This window comes from Papilio machaon, chromosome 18 (assembly GCF_912999745.1).
Source record: "Papilio machaon chromosome 18, ilPapMach1.1, whole genome shotgun sequence".
NCBI lineage: Eukaryota > Metazoa > Arthropoda > Insecta > Lepidoptera > Papilionidae > Papilio > Papilio machaon.
The window spans coordinates 2,403,144-2,424,290 of NC_060003.1; the positions used below are offsets into that span (position 1 = coordinate 2,403,144).

The following is a 21,147-nucleotide window of genomic DNA, read 5'->3' on the forward strand; positions in this document are numbered from 1 at the left end:
GTAGTACTTTTACGATAAAATATAATATTTTCGAACGACAGTTACAAATAGACATGAGTAACACAACTAAAATTTGCCTAATTTGCTTAATTCAACTAAAATTTGATTTGCGATTAAGTTGCGAACTGCAAGTCACAATGCAGCTTACGGCTTGTCGGCTTACATAGTATTTCACTATTGCCGCGGGTAAAGTTATGAAAATTTTCCGCGACCGAGGTATCTGCGAAACTGCGTTAGATAGCTCAATTTTTTTTTGTGACTTAGTAGTGCCTGTTTTCCTTGAAGAGACATTTACAGCTTCACTGGGCTTAAGGTGGCCGGGCGCAGATGGCGCTTAGCCTAAACCTCGTTTATGAGTAAGCAGCTCAAAACTATATGAGCTGAACTTTATATCCGGTTTTACACGCTACTACATACCACATAGTCGAGTCCACCAAAATGTCAAATTTCTATTTATCTGTAATCTGTGATGTCATATGTCAATTTGTTGTATTTGAGTTTGACGCTGACGACAGAAGTTAAGAAAAGTAATAATCGAAAAAGAAAATAAATCAAATAATATTATTCTTTTTATATCAATAACCTTCTAACAGTTTGTATATTTAATATACGCTTAAGCCGTTGTAATGTAGATCTACACATTGTATAAACATAAACAGGATTGAACTTTTGAAATGTCAATGTGACTGAAAGCTTGAAAACAAAACAAACTTAAAGTTACAACTGTGTTTTCCATAAAATGGAGTAAAATGTACAAAAGATAAACTTGCAGATAAATCTATGTTAAGAGGTGTTTTATATATCTGAGATATGGAAGGTCCGGGTATGAGTTTGTTTCAAGGCGCGGCAAGTATACACATAAACAACAGTGCTCAAGATAGATTGGAAGAGCAAGAGGAACTGGAAGACCAGAAACGTCGTAACGAGGAGGTAAAAAATTAACTAAAACTAATTAAAAATATGTATGCCTTAGAATACGACACACAGTAAGATAATACTAAGATAATAGATAAACATCTTTGCATTCCAAAATCACAGAACAAATGTTCTGTTTTGGTCCTACTGTTTTTTAGACCAGCTCTCTCAAATGCACAAATTTTTCTAGACTTTAAAATTTACTCAATGTTACAGATATTTAGTGGTGACCACACTGTAATTTGAGATTTGTCTGTTTTTTTTTTAAATATTATCTGTTGCTTAAATTTCAGTTAAAACACAAACTGGCCAATGCTTTTGATGATTTATATGATGATGATGAAGCAAGTTCAGTTAACAGCAGTGGTAATTTCACATTAGATGCTACACATACTAATGGAGGTAAATATTTATACCACTACAATTTTTGTGTTATAAAAATTATGTGTGGATTTATTGTTTTTTTTGTTTTCTTATTTTTTTTTAATTTTATTAAAACTTGTATACAGTCAAACCTGGATAAGCGAGAGTCCAAGGGACTGAAATATTTTTCTCGCTTATATAGTTTTCTCACTTATGGAGGTATTCCCTCCGGATTGGATTATGACTGTCTGATAGACATTTCTTAGCTTCGAAATATAAATGTATATTCCAGCTCAAGGTCAACCGAGGACAGGATTGCCTCCCACATATATTGAGTCTCTCAATCATCTCAAAGAAGCCACAAATGACTCTCCGAAGGCTTACTGTGACACACCAAAGAGTCATATAACTCATGCACACCATGAGGAGGGAATAAAATCACCTTATAGTCCTTATGGTGGAGGAGATGGACAAAATCATTTTTTTCATCAAGATTATAGAGGTATTTTATATTTTCCACTTCTATATTTATGTTATTATTATATCTATATATGGTGCTTTTTAATAGCAACATTTTCTCAGGTCACCACAACGGGATAAATAACTTTGATGCTAGACAAGAGTACATGAATAATGAACAACTTAAGGTTATGTATGAGGTATGTACAATAATATTTAAAAAAAAATGCCAAAAATTTAAGAATGTAAGCTTCTTTTTTTTAAAGCTTCTAAGCTTGAATCCTGCATTAAAATAGCAGCATAGCAAATGGCAAATAAGACTTGTTTTATTTTTATTTTAAACATAGATAATTAATACCTGTCTCAATTTAACAGATGAGGCTGAAAGAATGTCAACAGTTGGCGTCACAGATAGAAAAGTCGGACACAGAGATTGAGAGCCTGCGGGCTCGTCTGGCCGCAGCTGTCAATGATAAGGATAAAGCAGAACTGTCTCTTCAAGAAGCTCATCATTTGCTTGGTAATCTATACATATAAACAAAATTAGAGTGTCAGTATGTAATACTGAAAAAAAAAAAAAAACTTTTTGAAGTCGTCTAAAAAAATAAAATGTTTTTAGCCGACTTCAAAAAGAAAGAGGTTATCAATTCGACTGATTTTTTTTGTTAGGGTTACTTATAACAATAAAACAATTTAAAAAATTTATTCTGCACTGATAAAGTTTCATGCGACCAGTATTTGTACAAATTTAATAACTAGTATATTATATTTTACATAATTCAATTAAACTCTACACAAATTCTGAGATGGTTGTAATTAATACTAGTTTACAAAAATATTTAGATATAGTCTTCATATTTCTTTTTTTGGTTACATTTTTATTTGAAAAGTTTTATATTCCAGCATCAAGTAAGCACAAGTCAATAGAACTAGAACAACAGATGACAACACTCACACAGAAGTTAGTAGAAAATGAACAAGAGAAGGAACAACTTAGATTAGAGCTCAGGTCCGCTAATATCAGCTTACAAGATGTCCAACAAAGACTACATACTCTACAGGTATTATTATTTATTTATTTTAGCCGACTTAAAAAAGAAGGAGGTTACCAATTCGACTGTATTTTTTTTATGTGTGTTACCGTGTACCGATACTCCGTCCCTGGTGGTCCGATTTTGATAAAAATTATTTTAATCGAAAGGAAGTGCTTGCAGATGGGTCCCATTTTTTTGTTTTTTTTTTTTTTAAATAATTAGAAGACTAGTAGATTTTTATATGAAAAGGTGGCAAACGAGCAAACGGTCACCTGAATTCGCCGAAAAAGCAAGGCGTTGCCCATGGACATCCGCAAATGCAGATGCGTTGCCTACTTTAATCAACGGAGAAGGGAAACGGAAGCGAACGCACAGAAAGAGGAAATTTCCCCTTCCTATGCGTCCCCTCTTCCGCCAAATCCACTTCCCCTTCTCATCCTTTCCTAATAAGAATATAATGTGAAGGGGAAGAGGACTAAAATTAAGCCTCCGGCACCACATTCATTACACTGTACTTGGAATTACTTCCACTTGATGGCTGTCTTCTGTGTGGTCGTGGTATTTCACCGGGCGAGCTGGACAATTTGTGCAACTCTATATGCTTATGCTATTCTTCATCCAAATTTGACAATATTTCGACTTGTTAGAGATATCTATGGTCAGTAGTAACTTCGCTATTTTAGCGAAATCAGGTAGTCCCTCCCTATTTTGCCACCTTTCATAAAAATTTGAATTTAAAGAAAAATTGACACAGCACATTGTTATACATTAAATTACAAGACTTGAGTTGACATTTAAAATTAATAATTAATAATAATTTATTGGATTAATACACAATTTTACATAAAGTTACACTTTACAAGTATAAAAAAAAGTTACAATAATATTTTTTCACACATTTATTGTAACCATTCCAAATAAGCTCGAAGCTTGTGCTAAGACATGGTTTACTACAAAACTCCAATAACCGGATTCGAATTAACCACCAAAAGATCGACTATCCGAATTCTTGACCATTGGGCTATTGTCGCTTGGTTTTATATTATGCTTATTAATTACTTATATGATGCATATATAAAATCTATACATAAATAATTCCGGGTTTTTATTAAGGCTCAATTATATTTTTAGGTAGCCCACACACATGACACAGATGCTTTATTTAGGGAACAACAAGATAGGTAAGTGGAGAATATTTTTGTAATATTTACTATGGTCTTCATTCTTATGAATATTTTTTTATCTCTAATTCTCTTCACATAGACAGAGATAACGTTACCATAGACCATAAGCAAGTTAGGTACCGAGCTATTATTCTCACTTTTAGAGGTTTCTCGCTTATCCAAGTTTCTCGCTTTTGGAGGTTGTTCATCGAGAACGGACAATAACTCTCGCTTATCCAAGTTCGATTGTAAATATTCAATTAGGGAGACCTTCCTATATAATTTTTCTATGAAAACTATTAATTTATGTTTTTTTAGACATCGAGAAGAAATGGACAGACTGCAAAATGATTTGATGAAAGCTAAATCAAGACTTGATGAAAAAGTAAGCATTTCTTTTACTATCATATTTCCTATAACTCGACAAAATTCATTTCCATTTAGCAATTGAATGTAGATGTTTTTAAAATTTCGATATTTTTTACTGAATTACTTTGATGGTAAGTTTTTATGTATGTGGATTTGTATGTATGTAAATTCCTTTAGAACGGCTTAGAAAGACGACTACACCGATTTTGTTTAATGGAGTTTTATTTGTATTTTTCCCCTGGAGTGTTATATATTTATACAGTCTGTGTGTATAACATTCATTTATATAATTAAAATTTTTCTAGGAAAATGAAATAAAAATTCTCGAGAAACGTTGTATGGAGAAAGACAGAGAGAAAGAAGAGATATTGATAGAGAAGGGAGGGACAATAAACAGATTGGCCAGTGAATTAGAAGCAGCACAGAGTAGACTGGTGAGTGGAGAAAGTGCGAGACTGAAGGAGAAAGTGCTTCAGCTAACAACAGAGAGGAATACAGCAAGAGAACAAGTTAAGGAACTCGGTGTAAGTAAAAAATGAATATAACTCAATATCGATTTGAAAACTAAGATTAATATTGAAAAAAAATAGATGTTCCTACAAACAATAGTTTACCAACGCTTCGAAGTTCTTATCCAAGTTTTTTTCTTTTAGAAGGATCGTGTGAATAATTTAGTTTCGACAATTCTTTATTAATTTAATTTACTAATTTTTTTTGTCACTTTTTCAGTCAAAATTAGAGCTAACAGCGCACGAACTTGTACTTTGTCGTAACAAATTATCAAACAGTCAGAAGGAATATGAAAACTGGCGAACTACTCTTAACCAGATTCTAATGGAGTCTGTTCCTGATAATTCCTTGAAAATAGGTAGATATAAAAAAGTTTTTTCATATCTATGTATTGATGTCGAAGAAAGGAGAGAGGCGTTTCAAGATTACGAGTTTGAGTGTATCTTTAATTAAGTTTTTAAAAACATTTTTCAATCTTTAACAGGAGAACCACCATCGCCGGGTAAACTGGCAACACTAAAAGAAATTCTCAATCGATACAAGTTGCAAGTACAAAAGTTATCAACATTGCAAGAAGAAGTTGTTAAACGGTAATTGATTATCAAAATATGTACTTTTTTTATTTTTCTTTATAATATTTCATCATCCAAGTAACTGTCTCGATTTGATTCCCACAACATAAATTATATTATAAATATCATTCATTCATCATCAGCACATATGTCCCCATTGAGGCACTCGGAACCTACCCCAAGTTAGGAGTGACTATGACATAGTCAACCACACTGACCCAGTGCGGGTTGAATTCACACAAATCATTGAATTTTGATATGTGCAGCATCACGATGTTTTCCTTCACCGTAAGAACGTCGGATAAATATACATATGTAAATCTTAAATCGAATAACATATTGGTACATAGCAGGATTCGAACCCAGGACATGCAGATTGCAAGTCAAGTACTGTAGAATATAATTTTTAATAACTACACATTCCTATTCAAAATATTTACAGAGATAAAAAACTCGAACAACATCGTAAACAAGAATCTGAGTTACGATCAAAGATAGAAGAACACAAAGGTATAGAGATGCAGCTTAACTCCAAGCTGGCCGTGCTACAGAACAAGCTGGAACTACTCGGCAACAGCTGTAACGATGAGCTATTGGACAACTACAAGCAGCACAATGAACAGCTTAAAAATGAACTGGATGAAGTTAGAGCTGAACTTAAATCTGTATGTTTGTTTGTAATTTGTAACTCAGTCGAACTTGGATAAGCGAGAAATCATTATATACGAGAGCGAGATCCGGTCCCGATGGACAACCATAAGCGAGAAACTCGTGTTAGTGAGAAACCTGAGAGCCACTATCCAGTATGAACGACCTTCATAAGCGACAAAATCGTGTTAAAAATAAACCTCGATAAGCGAGAATAATTTTCCGGTCCTGATAGACGATCTCTATAAGCGAGAAACTTAGGTTATAAAGAAACTTCTATAAGCGAGAATTAATGTCCAGTCCCGATGGACGACCTCCATAAACGACAAAATCGTTTTAAATATAAACCTCTATAAGCGAGAATAATTTTCCGGTCCTGATAGACGATCTCCATAAGAGAGAAATTTAGGTTTTAAATAAACTTCTATGAGCGAGAATTAACCTCCATAAGCAAAACACTCTATAAATGAGAAAAATATCGAAGTCTTTGGACTCTCGCTTATCCAGGTTCGACTGTATCTGTATTTACAAAGCGAATGACTAGTATGACAATATTTTAGTAAATATGTTACCAAAGTGGAGACTTACCATTTACTAAGTTTAGAAAATATGTGTTTAGTTTTATTATTAAAATAGTAAATAATATAAGACAAGTTTAAGGGTTGTAAATAAAAAAAAAATAGAAATCTTAGTCAATTTAATTTCGTGTAGAATAAATTTAAGGATTAATATTAAAACATTTTATAATTATTTATATTTATATAATCATCGGTTATTGATGAAATTTACTTTATTATTAAAGTTTTTTTCGTTTACAGTTGGATTTGAAATATACAGAACTAGAAATGGATTATGAGAAATTAAAAACTGAGAAAGGAAGTCGCGCCTCCATCGTGCAAGAGGCGAATGCGGATCTGCTGCGAGAGTTGGAGAGATGCAGCGGACAACTCAAAGATACGCTAAAGGAAAATGGAGAACTAAAGAATCTATATTTACAGGTATTAACTTAGGTACCTTTGCCTTTGAAGAGACAAGACTAGATTAAACGCACGCATTCCCTTCTGTATAGTAAAAATGAACGATATGTTCTAAACTTGCTTAGTTGTAATCATTATCTTACTAATATTATAAATGCAAAAGTTTAGATGGATGGATGGATGGATGTTTGTATGAAGAATGAACGGATCTTGATGAAATTTTTCATCAAATGGAAGAACACATTGGGTACTTAATATTTCTTAATTCAGCGCGTACGAAGTCGCAGGCAACAGCTAGTGCATTCATAGACGTAAATGTCAGCAGATTTGTAAACGTCATCTTAAACTCAGCCTAGTGAAGTTGCAAAATTAATTTAGTACAACAGTAGCTCTTTCTCTAGTCTGTTTCTCTATAGCAGTGTTTCCCAACCTTTTTGGATCCATGTCCCATTTTTCAGGATGAACATGCCTATTGCCCCCTTATAAATTTTGTTTAGAAATAAATTTCTCTCGAGGCCTAAATTTACAATGTTAGAGAAATAATTAAATACTACTTTTGGCTGACTATATCAATCTAATATATAAAATTCTCGTGTCACAGTTTTCGTTCCCGTACTCCTCCGAAACGACTTGACCGATTCTCATGAAATTTTGTGAGCATATTCAGTAGGTCTGAGAATCGGACAACATCTATATTTGTTTTTTTTTCTTTTAACTGCGCGCGGACGGAGTCGCGGGCGACAGCTAGTTTCATATAAAATTTTTAAACACAGAAACACATATAAATAGTTTAAATGCAACGGATTTTTGTCTCTAAAACGTTTTTATGTACTTTTTAGCACTAGCTATCATTGTAAGGATGTAGCCTTAAGTTTTTAAATCTCCGAATTGCCCCCCTCTAAATCCAAATGTCCCCAAGGTGGGGCATACGCCCCACCTTGAGAAACACTGCTCTGTAGTCAATGATTTTTCCATTGCTCTCAATATAATGTCATTGATACCAAAAATTCCGTAAGATGGATTGTAAAAATTGATTTTTTATGTTTTAAAAGATAAAATACAATTGTAATACATTTAAGGTGTGTAGCGCACGAGATGCTGTTTCTAGAGAATTGAAGGACAATCAAATGAAAATCCAAAAAGAGAGGGAGATGTACAAAACGCAAGAGAGGGAGTACATCGAGAGAATAGAGAGACAGAAGCAGGAGTTGGTGAAGGCGGCAAATGATCTGACGAACGCTAGAGAAGAATTAGACAGAGCTAATAAAAGAATATCCGAATTACAAAAAGAATTTACTGATAAACAAAAAGAATTCACTGAAAAATTAAATAAATATTTAGAAGGTAAGTGTTTAAAAAATATAATAATTTTTTATTGTTGAATATTTCATTACAAGTTAAATATATTTGATTGTTTTTTTTTGTAGATGAAAAGAGCGCAATGCGAAAAGAAATCCCTTGTCTTCAGTGTGAGAAACTTCTGAAGCAAATCAAATATTTGGAGGAACAACTCAACAAATGCACACTCAAATTATGTAAGTTTTATATACATTTTAAATATTCCACCATATTTACTGAACTATGTTATCTTCAATATTTTTTGCAAGTAAATTTTGTAATTTCATTGTTATACGGATAATGATCTCTACATTTCTTGTAATAACAATTAATATGGAACAATATACGTACCATTTCCACTGATGCAGCTGCAATTGATAAATTAAGTCAGGCAGGAGTGAGATTGCTTAAACTAAGTCAATCCCGGACATCTATATATATATAAGAAAGTCGTGTTAGTTACACTATTTATAACTCAAAATCGGTCGAACTGATTTAACTGAAAATTGATGGGAAGGTAGCTTGGAACTAGGAGACGGATATAAGAACTTTTTTATCTTGTGTGCATTTTTTTATTCCGCGCGGACGGAGTCGCGGCTAAAAGCTAGTCATTGATAAATAAGTAACTCACGGCTAATAAATTAGTAAAAATTAAGGTTTAAAATAAACTCGTTCCTAGTTGCTTTGTGAAAAAGAAGCTTAATACTAAACAGTTGCTCAGTGGAAATAGAGTTTTATACTATAAATTCCATACAGCAACACAAGAAAGCAGCGAGACACTAATGAAGGAGCTGAAAGGCAAAGCGGAGTTCTTCCAGCAGTACATTGTGGAGCGCTACAAGAGGCTGGTGGACCAGCGCTGTGTCGCCACCAACACTGACAACACCATGACACCAGCCTCACCTGGAACACTGCAGCAGAAGCAAGACAGTGATGATGATATGGCGGCCAAGGTAATCATTACTTTAATTACACCTTCAATAAGGTTTAAATTACAACCAAACTACGATCACTTATGATCTCCCAGTTTAAGGAAAGATGGGTAAGGTAACAGAATTATAGGCGACAGGATAATAAGGCAGATTTATTTCTGTCTTTTTACTTCTTACTAATATTATAAATGCGAATGTTTAGATGTATGTATGGATGGATGGATGTTTGTTTGAAGGTGTCTCCAGAACGCCTCAGCGGATCTGAACTAAATTTGGCATGCATATAGAACATAGTTTGGATGAACACATAGAATACTAATAAGTTTTTTTTTTAATTCTACGCGGACAGAGTCACGAGCGACAGCTAGTGTATACTGAAGGACTGAACTGAACTTTATTAATATTTATGATGTTTGTATAGCTAGATAGTTGAACTTCTCACGGCTGCTATTATAAACCTTTATATTGTGATTTGTCTAGATAAACATAATTATTTCCAGACATCAGTTATGATGCGAGAAAAAGCCATAAGGGAACAATTAGCGGAAAAATTTACATTAGAAATGAAAACAATGGAAATGAACTGCACGAGACGTATTCAAGAGTTAGAAGCAGAACAAACAACAACTATAAATAAATTAAAAGAAATGTTAGAAAGGAAAGCGCATGAAGTTGAAACATTAAAAGAATTCATTTTATCAGAACGTGCAAAAGTAACAGAGATATTAGAAGCGAAGGAGAAAGAGATATCAGTGTTGATAAAAGAACATAATGAATTAATTAATGAATGTCAGAAAGCAAAAGATAGTAGTATCGAGTGGAGATTGAAAGCGGAAAGATATAAAGATAGATTAACGAAATTTGGTTCATTAGAAGATATGTTAAAGAAGGAGAGAGAAGATTGGAAGAAGAAGACTAACGTATGTGCGTCAGAATGGCAAGCGCTTAAAGTGAAAGTGACAGAATTGCAGGAACAATTAGCACAACAAGAACAATCATATACCAAATTACAAACTGAATATCAAAATATGCAGGACAAGTATAAGAATGCAAAGAAAACTGTTTACACTTATAAGGTAATTTTTTTTTTTTTACAATACTTGTTATACCCCCAGTTTCGCCTCTTATAAGTAGTGATGCAACGGATGTCTGTTTCCGTTTCCGCAAGTGCGGAAGTTCCGCATGCTTTTCAACATCCGTTTCTGCTTCTGTTTCCGCAACTTTTATAACGGAGATAAAACGGAACTTTACGACGGCTGAGAGATCCAAATGCGCGGCGCGAGACGCGCAGTCCGTGCGCGGCCTTTCGGCACTTGTCGCATTTGTTTGTTTACGTACTTTTTCGTGAATTTAAGCGCGTAATATTTTCTGCTGCTGTTTGAAACAATCAGTTTCTCTTGCTGGAGTAAACTGTCTAGTTGTTGTCCATATAAAATTTGACAACTGACAAAATGTGACTATTTCATACTTACGAGTTATTAAATGTACTTTTGAATAAGTGATAACCATGTAATGTATCATCATCATTATTATCATCAGCTCACTATATATCCCCACTGAGGGGCTCGGAGCCTGCCCAAATTAGAAGTGACAAGGCCATAGTCAAACACGCTGGCCCAGAGCGGGTTGACTTCACACATATCATTAAATTTTTTCTCAGATATGTGCAGGCAGCATCACTATGTTTTCCTTCACCATAGGAACGTCGGATAAATGTACATATCTAAATCGAAAAACACATTGGTACATAGCGGGATTCGAACCCAGGCCCTGCAGATTGCAAGTCAAGTGCCTAATAATTATATATTTTTCTAATCTAGATTTGGTGTTTTTGATACTTAACACATTCATTGTTTACAAAATAAAAAAAGGTAACATCTGGGAGCCAAAACTTTTTATGGTGAATTTTTAATTAGTATATCTGGGAGTGTTTGAATATATAGATAAATTAATAATGTTTTTTGTATTTGAGCGCTAGGGATCATCATTTTGAGCACTAGGGATGGCGATGGTTTAGTTCACTAATACTCGTATGTAGATATTTGTTCCACGATCGCATTTCTGTGTACAAATATGTTACAAGATTTTGACAAAGTCAAGTTTTTCATCAAATTCCAGAATATTGAGTAAAACATGTAAGGATACTAATCAAAACCAGCTTTTATCTTCTCGGTTCAAGATCCTGTAACATTTCAAACACACCCACGCATACACACACGTATACACACACACGTACACACACATACAGGACATACATATATTTAAAAAATATACATACATAACATAAAGTTCAGCCTTAGCTTCATGTGATACAAGATATTTGTATGTTTGCCTCCGTACGAACGTGGTACTAATCACTACAACATTGTAAGAATTAAACTAATACTCTTTTTCGTTAGTTGACTATATTGCCAGAGTGGCCACACAAAGCAACATGGACTTGTTTCAAACGCCGGCGGCTTACTGGCTACTATAAAGTGAACGGGCCCCTCGCTCGGATCCGAGGGGGAGGCGCCGCTACTAATAGCTCAGCCCACTCGGATCCGAGTGGTCAGCAGTGAATCAATACATAGTATAAAACAAAGTCGCTTTCGCTGTATGTCCGTATGTATGCTTAGATCTTTAAAACTACGCAACGGATTTTGACGCGGTTTTTTTTAATAGATAGAGTGATTCTTAAGGAAGGTTTGTATGTATAATAAATGCATAATATAGTAGAGAAACACTGATAAATTTAAAGGTTTCTAATGTGAACGCTGTGAACGTTGTGTATAAGGACATTCTGTAGTAGGTATATTTTGCATTGCACCCGTGCGAAGCCGGGGCGGGTCGCTAGTGTATTAATAAAGAAATATATTTATCGTTTATCAACACGAGTGGTTTAGCGAACATTAATTTGTAAATAGTGTAATTTTGTTTCCTGAAAATAAATTAAAAAAAAAACGTATTTTAACTTATTGCAGCACAGTACGAGTAAAAATACATATATTGAAGGCTAAAGGACACCGATATCCAATGCCCTAATAAATTAAAAACGAATACAAACTGTTCTTACCAAAAAAAAATTTTGTAAATATGTTTTTTTTTAATATTTACACTTCTGTTTCCGCTTCCGTTTCTGTTTCCGTTTCTGCTAAAATTTATTTTTGACAACTGTTTCCGTTTCTGGTTCCGGTAAGACACTTCCGTTGCATCACTACTTATAAGTCATTAATTTGGTTTTGGTTTACAGTTTCGTGGTAAAAAATATATATTACATCCTATGTTACTTGCTTAAAATATTCATTGATGTCTAAAAAATTTATTTGCTTCACTAAATATACAATCAAAGGGCGTCGGTGGCTCAGGGGTTGAGCATTAGACTTGCAATCTGCAGGTCCTGAGTTCGAATCATGCCATGTACCAATGTGTTTTCGATTTACATATTTACATTTATCTGACATTCTTATGGTGAAGGAAAACATCGTGATGCTGAACATATTTTACATTATATTTTTAACATACATTATATTTTTTTTTACTTGCCATTGTTATGTGTTTTTTGTTATCTGTTATTATAAATGTTATCGTGTAAACTAGTATGTATAGTGTCAAATTGGTTGCCTACTGTAAGGATGCTATGCAGTTGTTTTTAAATAAATTAAAAAAAAAATATCTGAGAAGGAATTCAAAGATATGTGTGAATTCAACCCGCACTGGGTCAAAATGGTTGACTATGGCCTATTAACACCTGTCTTAGGGTAGGCTCCGAGCCTCTCAGTGGGGACGTATAGTGAGCTGATGATGATGATATAATAAAATGTTTAATAGTGCTCGTGCTGAAGTGGGCACTGCTGCGCCCCCATACATTTATTAATATTTTCACTTAATTCTCAGGAATATATGGCAAAGAAAGACACCCACATCAACAGTGAGATAAACAGAATACAAGATGAATACAGAAAGATATTTGTGAAGCTGCAGAACCAAATAAACTATCAGATTAACTGCAGAGTACAAGAAGATAGAAATAGAGGGAAACGGACACCCGCAAATCAATATCCCGAATATGACGTAAGTCCATAATGTTCTTCTAGGGATAGTAAAGGCTTAAATAAATAATGTTAGTAGAAACAAAAAAAAAAGAAATACAACATTAAACAATTAGTGACCGGAGATATTGTATATAACTTCTGATAATATTACTCTATCCAGAGCTGGGCATTAACTCGTTAATCCGTTAATCGTTAATTAACGAAGTTAACATTTTGCTTAACGGATTAACTTTTAAGTTAACTTCATAAAGTGTTAACGCTTTTGTTAACTTCCGTTAAACTCAACTTCCGTTAATAAAAGTCCGTTAATCGTTAAATTAGAAAATTGTAGACGTGCTGTCATTTTGTTTAAATTACGCTCCACGCCACGCTCGTAAGTTCAACTTTGTTGGGCGACTGTCGGCGACTCGAATGGTGAACGAACGAGTTGATAATTGATATATGTGAAATTCGCGTGCAAGTGTGATGCATCAGAGCGTTCGGAAAAGACGTGACCAACAGGACAAAATCAAAAGAAGATTCTAATTAGTGTATTTCATTACGAGTATATAAAAGCAAGAGTATGTAATAGCCCACATCCCGAACGCTCTTCGTCCCTGCAATACGCCATTTTTTGAGCAACTATATTAAAACACTTTTTTACTCGTGCTTTTTCTTTAGCTTTTCCAAACTCGTGCGTTCTCTTTCCCAACTGTCAAAATATTGTCTAAGAAAAAAGCAACCACGAAGATTTTACAAAAAAAAAAATCATTGAAGTTTTTATGCTTCATGCAAATATTTCTAAAAAGAAGCTCCTAATTTGTTACAATATCAGATTAAATGATTTTATTCAATGAATTAGGTTAGGTTTCATTTTATTTCATCTCATTAAATTTCATTTTCATTTCATATCAATAAAAATAATCTACTGAAGACTTGACCGTTTGGGCATAGTTCCCTTTGCCTACCCAGAATGGATGAAGAAAACAAAAAAATCTCTGTTTGTATTCTTTTACGGTTGGCGCCATTTTTCAAACATTTTAGATTGAGTTTATTGGGTTTTAATTATTCTATTAAATTGCTTCATTTTTTCGCAACTGTACTTAAAATAGTTTTTTAGTACACGTGCGGAACTGCCATTACAACTTGTTCCAACTGTCAACCCTCACCTTCGGCTCGGGTAGACATTTGTCTGAACTCTTTGAAATGACAGGCTTTCTGCACTCGTAATGAAATATACTATAATGCATTCATACTTGTCTCTAATACTAATGTGTTATAGAGTGTATAGTCAAATTACTATTTTTAACAAGTGTCGCCACAATAAATATGAAATTAGTATGTATAATTTTGGTATGGTTAACTGTTAACGATTAACTTTAACTTGCGTTAAATTTTCGAGAATTTAACGCTTTAACGATTAACGAAGTTAATTTTTTTATTAACGAATTAACGATTAACGAAGTTAACTTTTCGATTAACTGTGCCCACCTGTGACTCTATCCATTTCATTCATCCAGGATAATCTATATATATAAAAGAGAGTCGTGTTAGTTACGCTATTTATAGCTCAAGATCGGTTGAACTGATTTAGCTGAAAATCGATGGGGAGGTAGCTTAGAACTCAGACGGATATAGGAACTTTTTTTATCTTGTGTCCATTTTTTTTTATTCCGCGCGGACGGAGTCGCGGGTAAAAGCTAATTTTGTATAAATTATAAACTAACAACCCTTAGTGTCTATGGTATCCCTAGTGGCTACTGTAATAGGTTTCTGATAAAATATCAAATATATTTGACAAAGTTGTTTGATCAAACATCTCTCATATTGACCAAAACGTCAAACAAAGCCATACTATCAAATAATTTGACAAACTATTGAAGTTTGTATTTATAATGTGGTTCAGCATTGTCAATCGGTATTGCCATGTACAAACTTTCATTTTCTACTGTTGTTTATGCTTTTTTTGCTTTATTTTTTAATCAATTCGAATTTCAAAAAATAAAATATTGTAACATTTAAACACATGTTAATTTTAGAGTTTAAATTATTAGAACAATTTAACCATTTCATATCAGTTGAAGAAAATTATCTGTTTCTGTTTTAAAATAACCAAAGTTCTTTAACGATGGGTTTCTGAGACCAAAGTCTCCTTTTAAAACATATTGTTATCTCTGTTTTATCAATGATAATGACAGGGATGGAGATATGTTTTATACAGAGATTTTGGTCTCAGAAACCAAAGGTAAGTCTTGTTACTTCAAATGCAATTTATAAATTTGTTATATCTATATATATAGTCAGAAAGTCGTGTTAGTTACACTATTTATAACTCAAGAACGGCTGAATCGATTTGACTGAAAATTGATGAGCAGGTAGCTTAGAACCAGGAAACGGACATAGAAAATTTTTACCCCGTTTTCTATTTTATTTTTTATTCCGCGCGGACGGAGTCGCGGGTAAAAGCTAGTCTTGAATATTATATATACAGATTGGTAGGGAAATAAAATGTGATGCTTCCATTTGTTTTCTTTCAGTGTACAGAAATGATAAATAAATTGAATGAAGATTTTTCTCGACTTGCTCAAGACAACTTCAAGGATGGTCAAAGTAAGTGAAACAAACAGATTGAATTCTGTTATCAACACATTATTGTACGGATCTCTTCTACTCTGTGTAAAATATATTGAAACTGTTTTTTTTTAATTATCCCCAAATTAAATGGGACCAAGAATTAGGCAGAAAATGTACTTAAAATTATTGTAAGACTGTCTCTGAGTTAGTATGACTATAATGTCGCTAAAAAAAAATTAAAACATTGTGTTCCATATAAATGACAATATTCATGACTTTTTTAATGTTTTTTTATAGCCTGGAGCTAAAGTATAGGGTCTATATCTATCAATGTATTCCCAGTTAGAAATCTTAATAATAAACGCGAATGTTTAGATGGATGAATGTTTGTTAGAAGGTATCTTCAGAACCGCAAAACATATCTCGCTAAAATTTGGCATAGATGTAGAACATAATCAGGGAGAACGCATAGGCTACTACTTAAGTTTTTTTATATTCTCGCCAACGGAGTCGCGGGCGACAGCTAGTATCATTGTAATTTTTATACGAAAAATAAATGATATAAATTTAATATGCATTTCTCTAATGTCACCTAAGTTACTGGTCAAAAAAATAAATTTCTCAGAAATATTAATATAATTTCTCAGAGTATTTTTTATTGAATGTTTAATGTTTCTTTCTATTTGGTACATCTGTTGCTCATAGAAAATGAATTTTAGGTCTAATAGTTGATTAATTTTGAATTCAATACTTAAGTTCAGATCCGTTTTATTTGTATTTCATCTAATTATATTATTATAGAGTGGTTTTTTTATAAAAATTAATAATTATAAATTTTATAAAACATCTGTTGCACAAATTGGTCGGTATACCATGACCACAAAGAGAGACGTCAAGTGGAAGTAATAACAGCTTACAGTATTATGTGTGTGTGCTAGAGGTCTAATTTTAGTCCACTTTCCTTTCTCACCTTATTCTTATTAGAATATTATAGGAATGGGATGTTTTGACATAGGAGGGGACGCATCAGGAAGGAAAATAGCTTTTTTATAATTAGGCAATCTGCAATCAGATGTCAAGCAGCAGCGGTCGCTTCGCTATTTGAGCAAGTCCAGGTTGCTGAATGCTCTTTTGCTACCTTATAATTTAAAATTAAAAATACCAATTTAGTGAAACTTTAAAATTTTAGAATTTTCTGTTGTATTATGTACTTATTTAATATCAATGATAGTATAGTATGTTGAGAATTAATTCCTTTATATAATATTCCTGTGATAATGAAGTACACATTTTATTGTAATTACCAGTATTAGCAAGTGCGAAATATATACCTAATACATTCCTTCTTATTCCATGCACAATATTCCCTTGTATTGAATAGAAGTTAAATGTTCTAAACATGTTATCTCGAATTTGTTATTGCTCAATTGTTAATTTGCAAATTGTTAAATTTAATATGTATCAAGTTTGGAAATGTCAATTTGTAGTATTTTGTATCTTATTTCATAATTAGCATAGTTTAGAATAATAAAGAAATATTTTAATGATTAATTTTTTATTTCTTGACATAATACCTCGACGGTACAAAAGGCATTTTAGCTACGACGCAGCTTACATCTTTACCGCGTATGTTAACTAATAATTCAGTACCAGACTTCTTAAATTGCTCTGCAACATAACCCATAGCAACATTACCTCCTAGTGATGGACTGGGACATCCACTAGTCACTTTACCTATGTCTTTCCCTTCATTATTTTTCAGCACCGCATCTTTTCTTGCCGGTGCACCTTTCTCTATTCTTATTCCCACACGTCGTTTATCTACTCCCTCTTTAATCTGTCTCATAATAAGATCAGCTCCGGGAAAATTTGCTTCACCTCGACGTCTTTTAGCTATAAGCCAGGTCAAACTCGCTTCCACCGGTGTTATTGTCTCGTCTATATCATTACCATATAAACATAAACCGGCTTCAAGCCGTAAAGAATCTCGAGCACCTAATCCTGCTAGTTTTACATCACTATTTTGTAACAAAGCTTCAGTTACTGTGATTGCTTTGTCCGCTGGTATGGATATTTCAACTCCATCTTCTCCAGTATACCCGCATCGTGTCACACGACAATCTATTCCCGCCACTTTCCCGGTAGTAGACGTCATAAATATTAAATCAGCTAGTGGTATGTTTGTCAATGGTTGTAATGCTGTCACCGCTTTCGGACCTTGCACCGCAATAAGAGCTCTTTGACTAACATCTAAAAATTCAACTGTCAAATCTTTACCAGATTTTTTAAATATCTCCGAAGTCTTTTGCATATGTTGTTTGTCAACTTCCATTCGCCCAGCGTTTGAAACAATATACAATTGATCTTCTTTTACTTTAGTAACGATCAAATCGTCGATGATTCCTCCATTGTTGTTCAGGAATATAGTCAGAGAGCTACTTCCGTTGGCCATACCTTTTAAATCCACCGGGCAAATAGACTCGAACCAAGAAACGCAATCTTTGCCGTAAACATTCGTTTGTAACATATGTGATACGTCGAAAATAGATGCACTGCTTCTAGTAAATAAATGTGAGGTTGAAACACTCATGTCTGAGTATTGTACTGGTAGCAGAAATCCAGCAAAATCAACCACTTTACCTCCATACTTTTCGTGCAGATCGTACAACGGTGTCTTCTTTGGTTTCACAGAATTTTCACTATATAAGCGATTGTTTATTGTATTAATACACCATTTTAAATTGGATTGTTTCGTAAAAAGCACGCGCGTTAAATTTTGAGAGCACATCTTAGTAATTACGTTGACACTTTTGTAGCAAAGAACATTTGGACATCAGCCACACAACTTTATCAAACTTTCGTAAGTAGAAGGTCTAAGGTCAGGCAATTGAGTAAATAAATTAGTGATAAGAAAATTAGTACACTGTCTTTGCATTAATTATAAATGCAACAAACTTTTTTCATCATTAAAGTTATAGACTTTTAGTAGATTTAAATTCAAATACAGTGTAAATTTAAATTCAACTCTTTGTAACGTAACTCATGGGACTGAGCATTTTTTTGTCGTTATAGAGAGTTATCGTTATATGGAGTGAACAAAAAAACAACCAAATTAACAAGATAACATAACATAAACAATAATACCGATAATAAATATTTACTGTCTACAAATATGAACACATTTCTTCATAATAGAGAATGGCATATCGCTATAGAGTGTTTCAATATGTAGGTTTTAACGCAAACCAACCAAGTTGGGCTCACTTCAATGTTACAGGGAATTTGTTATAAAGGATAATGTTACAAAGAGTTTACACTGTATCTCTGAAAACTCTGACAAACTTGGTCTGTACTAACATCCATTTAATTTCATATTGTCATTTAATAAATTTGCTAGTACAGTGGTTTGGTAACAATAAGGTGAGTAATGTTACAAACTCTTAGTTCAATCACAATGTCATAAACAAAACTGTAGATTTATTTGCATACACAAAAGGTGTGTGTTAACATTAACCTATCGAATAGCTATTTTTCTGTGTCCCTTCATTGGTGATAAAAGAAAACAAATTAAATACAAAATATTTATGGCTATTTATTTAACAATCTATTTTCTACTTACTAATAACAACCATTAAAAGTTTTAACATACTCTTCATGATTTAAAAGCTCACTTTTTGTTGAATCGGATATCGCAATACTTGACAACATAATTGCAATAAAACCACTAGAATCTGGCTGTTCTCTTAATAGTTCAGGGTTTTTTGCTAATTCTTTATTAACTTCAATAAGTGTGCCTTTCATGCAACAAGGTATGTCAAAAGTTGTCCCATCATCATATTCAATTTTACAAATAACAGAATTTGGAGTTAACATTTGTCCACCTTTCTTTCCTTTACCCTTTACTGTGTTTGTTAATCTATCAATGTTGCCAATATTGAAATTAATTTTGTATTGATCGGTTTTCTTGAAGAAGAAATGACTTGGTGCAAGACTTAAAAGTGTTATTCTATTTGAGTGGAACATAAGCATTATATCATTGTTTTCAATTCCATTAACGTTGAGTACATATCTTTTGCTAAAATAACGGTCTGTAAAGGATTTGAAGTGGGATAAATCTTCTAAGTTAATCGACTGCAGTATGTCATATTCCATTTTATTTTATTTTTTCACTAACTATTGTTTAACCTGTTCTTGAGCTAATATCCGAGCTCTAATTTCAGCATGTCTTCTTATAGCTTCTTCGTGATTTGCCTTTTGACGTCTTAAACGTTCGCCTTTCAAACACTTTCTCATATCCCTATCAAAATCGTTGCAATATCCCAGAAATTTTCGGAAAGGATGCTGAAATATAACCTAAGTTAGTAAGTTAAATACAAATATCTCTAAATTATTAATAGTGAACGAGAGGTCAAAATAATCTTTTATCACTAAGTGCTACACTCTGAAAATATTATTTATCAAATAAAAAATAACATTATCTTATAACCGCACTAACCTCAACATGACAGTCTTGTAATTTTTTTATTAGGATATTGCACTCATGAGTATGCAAGTGGGGTGATAAATCCGTATGCATTCCGTTGTTAAATATTAACTAATTACGTTAAGTATAGTATATCAATCACTTGTAATAAATTAAAATCTTATCATATTTACAACAAAAAGTGTCAGACTTACATTTATTTTTCTTTCACTTCCTTCTACAGATAATAAAATGATTTTTTATTATCTTCAGATATTGTCTAGCGAAATTGAATATTTTGAAATATTTTTAATAAACTGTACACACAACACATTTTTTTATAAACCGACAAAGTGGAGGACTAGTGTTTTTAACATTGTAAATTAAACAGGCCAGAGAAACGAGAGAAAATTTAAATTGACTTGAAAAAATTATGTAATGTGTTGCTAGTTTGAAAGAATGCCTTTGTAGTGTGGCTTGTTAAAAGTAGTAATAATTATTTGCATTTATTAAAAACTAACTGTCGCCCTCGACTCCGTCCACGCGTGATTAAAAAATAACTTAATTAGTAGCTTAACTGTTTTTCGATACTATGTTCTACATCTATGGCAAAATTCAGAGAGATCTTTGCAGCCGTTCTGTAGATACTTTCTAATAAACATCCATTAATCATAATAATTCGCGTTTGCAATATTAGTAAGACAACAATGTTTAAAATTAATATGTGTTCTAAAAATATAATCCAAAAATGTTTTTTTCAAGTTTTGTAGTTTATTCGACTCAACAGTCTAGCATTATCAAATCGAACTATTAGTTTA

At 33.0% G+C, this 21,147-nt stretch overlaps 4 protein-coding genes across 4 annotated transcripts; 1 reads left to right on the forward strand and 3 right to left on the reverse strand.

Annotated features, from left to right (window-relative positions):
* The first annotated feature begins 756 nt into the window (after positions 1-756).
* Positions 757-15,922, forward strand: LOC106715396 (centrosomal protein of 152 kDa). Its single transcript, XM_045682090.1, has 19 exons — positions 757-930; positions 1,209-1,317; positions 1,571-1,780; positions 1,861-1,937; positions 2,113-2,257; positions 2,641-2,798; positions 3,903-3,952; positions 4,253-4,319; positions 4,609-4,827; positions 5,033-5,171; positions 5,298-5,403; positions 5,828-6,050; positions 6,852-7,031; positions 8,090-8,354; positions 8,438-8,545; positions 9,105-9,301; positions 9,781-10,356; positions 13,157-13,333; positions 15,831-15,922. Exons 1-19 carry the CDS (start codon positions 811-813, stop codon positions 15,909-15,911), a joined length of 3,207 nt encoding a protein of 1,068 aa, XP_045538046.1. The 5' UTR covers positions 757-810; the 3' UTR covers positions 15,912-15,922.
* Positions 15,923-17,422: 1,500 nt separating this feature from the next.
* On the reverse strand, positions 17,423-18,800 carry LOC106715423 (aminomethyltransferase, mitochondrial). Its single transcript, XM_014508710.2, has one exon. The coding sequence runs from the start codon at positions 18,653-18,655 to the stop codon at positions 17,423-17,425; it is 1,233 nt and encodes a 410-aa protein (XP_014364196.2). The 5' UTR covers positions 18,656-18,800.
* A 75-nt stretch (positions 18,801-18,875) lies between these two features.
* LOC106715428 (protein Abitram) lies at positions 18,876-20,019 on the reverse strand. Its single transcript, XM_014508716.2, has one exon. The coding sequence runs from the start codon at positions 20,017-20,019 to the stop codon at positions 19,486-19,488; it is 534 nt and encodes a 177-aa protein (XP_014364202.1). The 3' UTR covers positions 18,876-19,485.
* Positions 20,020-20,040: 21 nt separating this feature from the next.
* On the reverse strand, positions 20,041-20,557 carry LOC106715430 (COX assembly mitochondrial protein 2 homolog). Its single transcript, XM_014508717.2, has 2 exons — positions 20,363-20,557; positions 20,041-20,208 (listed from the first exon to the last, which is right to left on the reverse strand). Exons 1-2 carry the CDS (start codon positions 20,441-20,443, stop codon positions 20,041-20,043), a joined length of 249 nt encoding a protein of 82 aa, XP_014364203.1. The 5' UTR covers positions 20,444-20,557.
* Between the last annotated feature and the right edge of the window lie 590 nt (positions 20,558-21,147).

Excerpts from the sequence above, each read along its gene's own strand:
- LOC106715396 (XM_045682090.1), top strand. The coding sequence starts at position 811 with ATGGAAGGTCCGGGTATGAGTTTGTTTCAAGGCGCGGCAAGTATACAC. Across the intron at positions 2,258-2,640 it reads AGAAGCTCATCATTTGCTTG|CATCAAGTAAGCACAAGTCA; the intron begins GTAATCTATACA and ends TTTATATTCCAG. Across the intron at positions 10,357-13,156 it reads AAACTGTTTACACTTATAAG|GAATATATGGCAAAGAAAGA; the intron begins GTAATTTTTTTT and ends CTTAATTCTCAG.
- LOC106715423 (XM_014508710.2), bottom strand. The coding sequence starts at position 18,655 with ATGTGCTCTCAAAATTTAACGCGCGTGCTTTTTACGAAACAATCCAAT.
- LOC106715428 (XM_014508716.2), bottom strand. The coding sequence starts at position 20,019 with ATGGAATATGACATACTGCAGTCGATTAACTTAGAAGATTTATCCCAC.
- LOC106715430 (XM_014508717.2), bottom strand. The coding sequence starts at position 20,443 with ATGCATACGGATTTATCACCCCACTTGCATACTCATGAGTGCAATATC. Across the intron at positions 20,209-20,362 it reads TACAAGACTGTCATGTTGAG|CATCCTTTCCGAAAATTTCT; the intron begins GTTAGTGCGGTT and ends GTTATATTTCAG.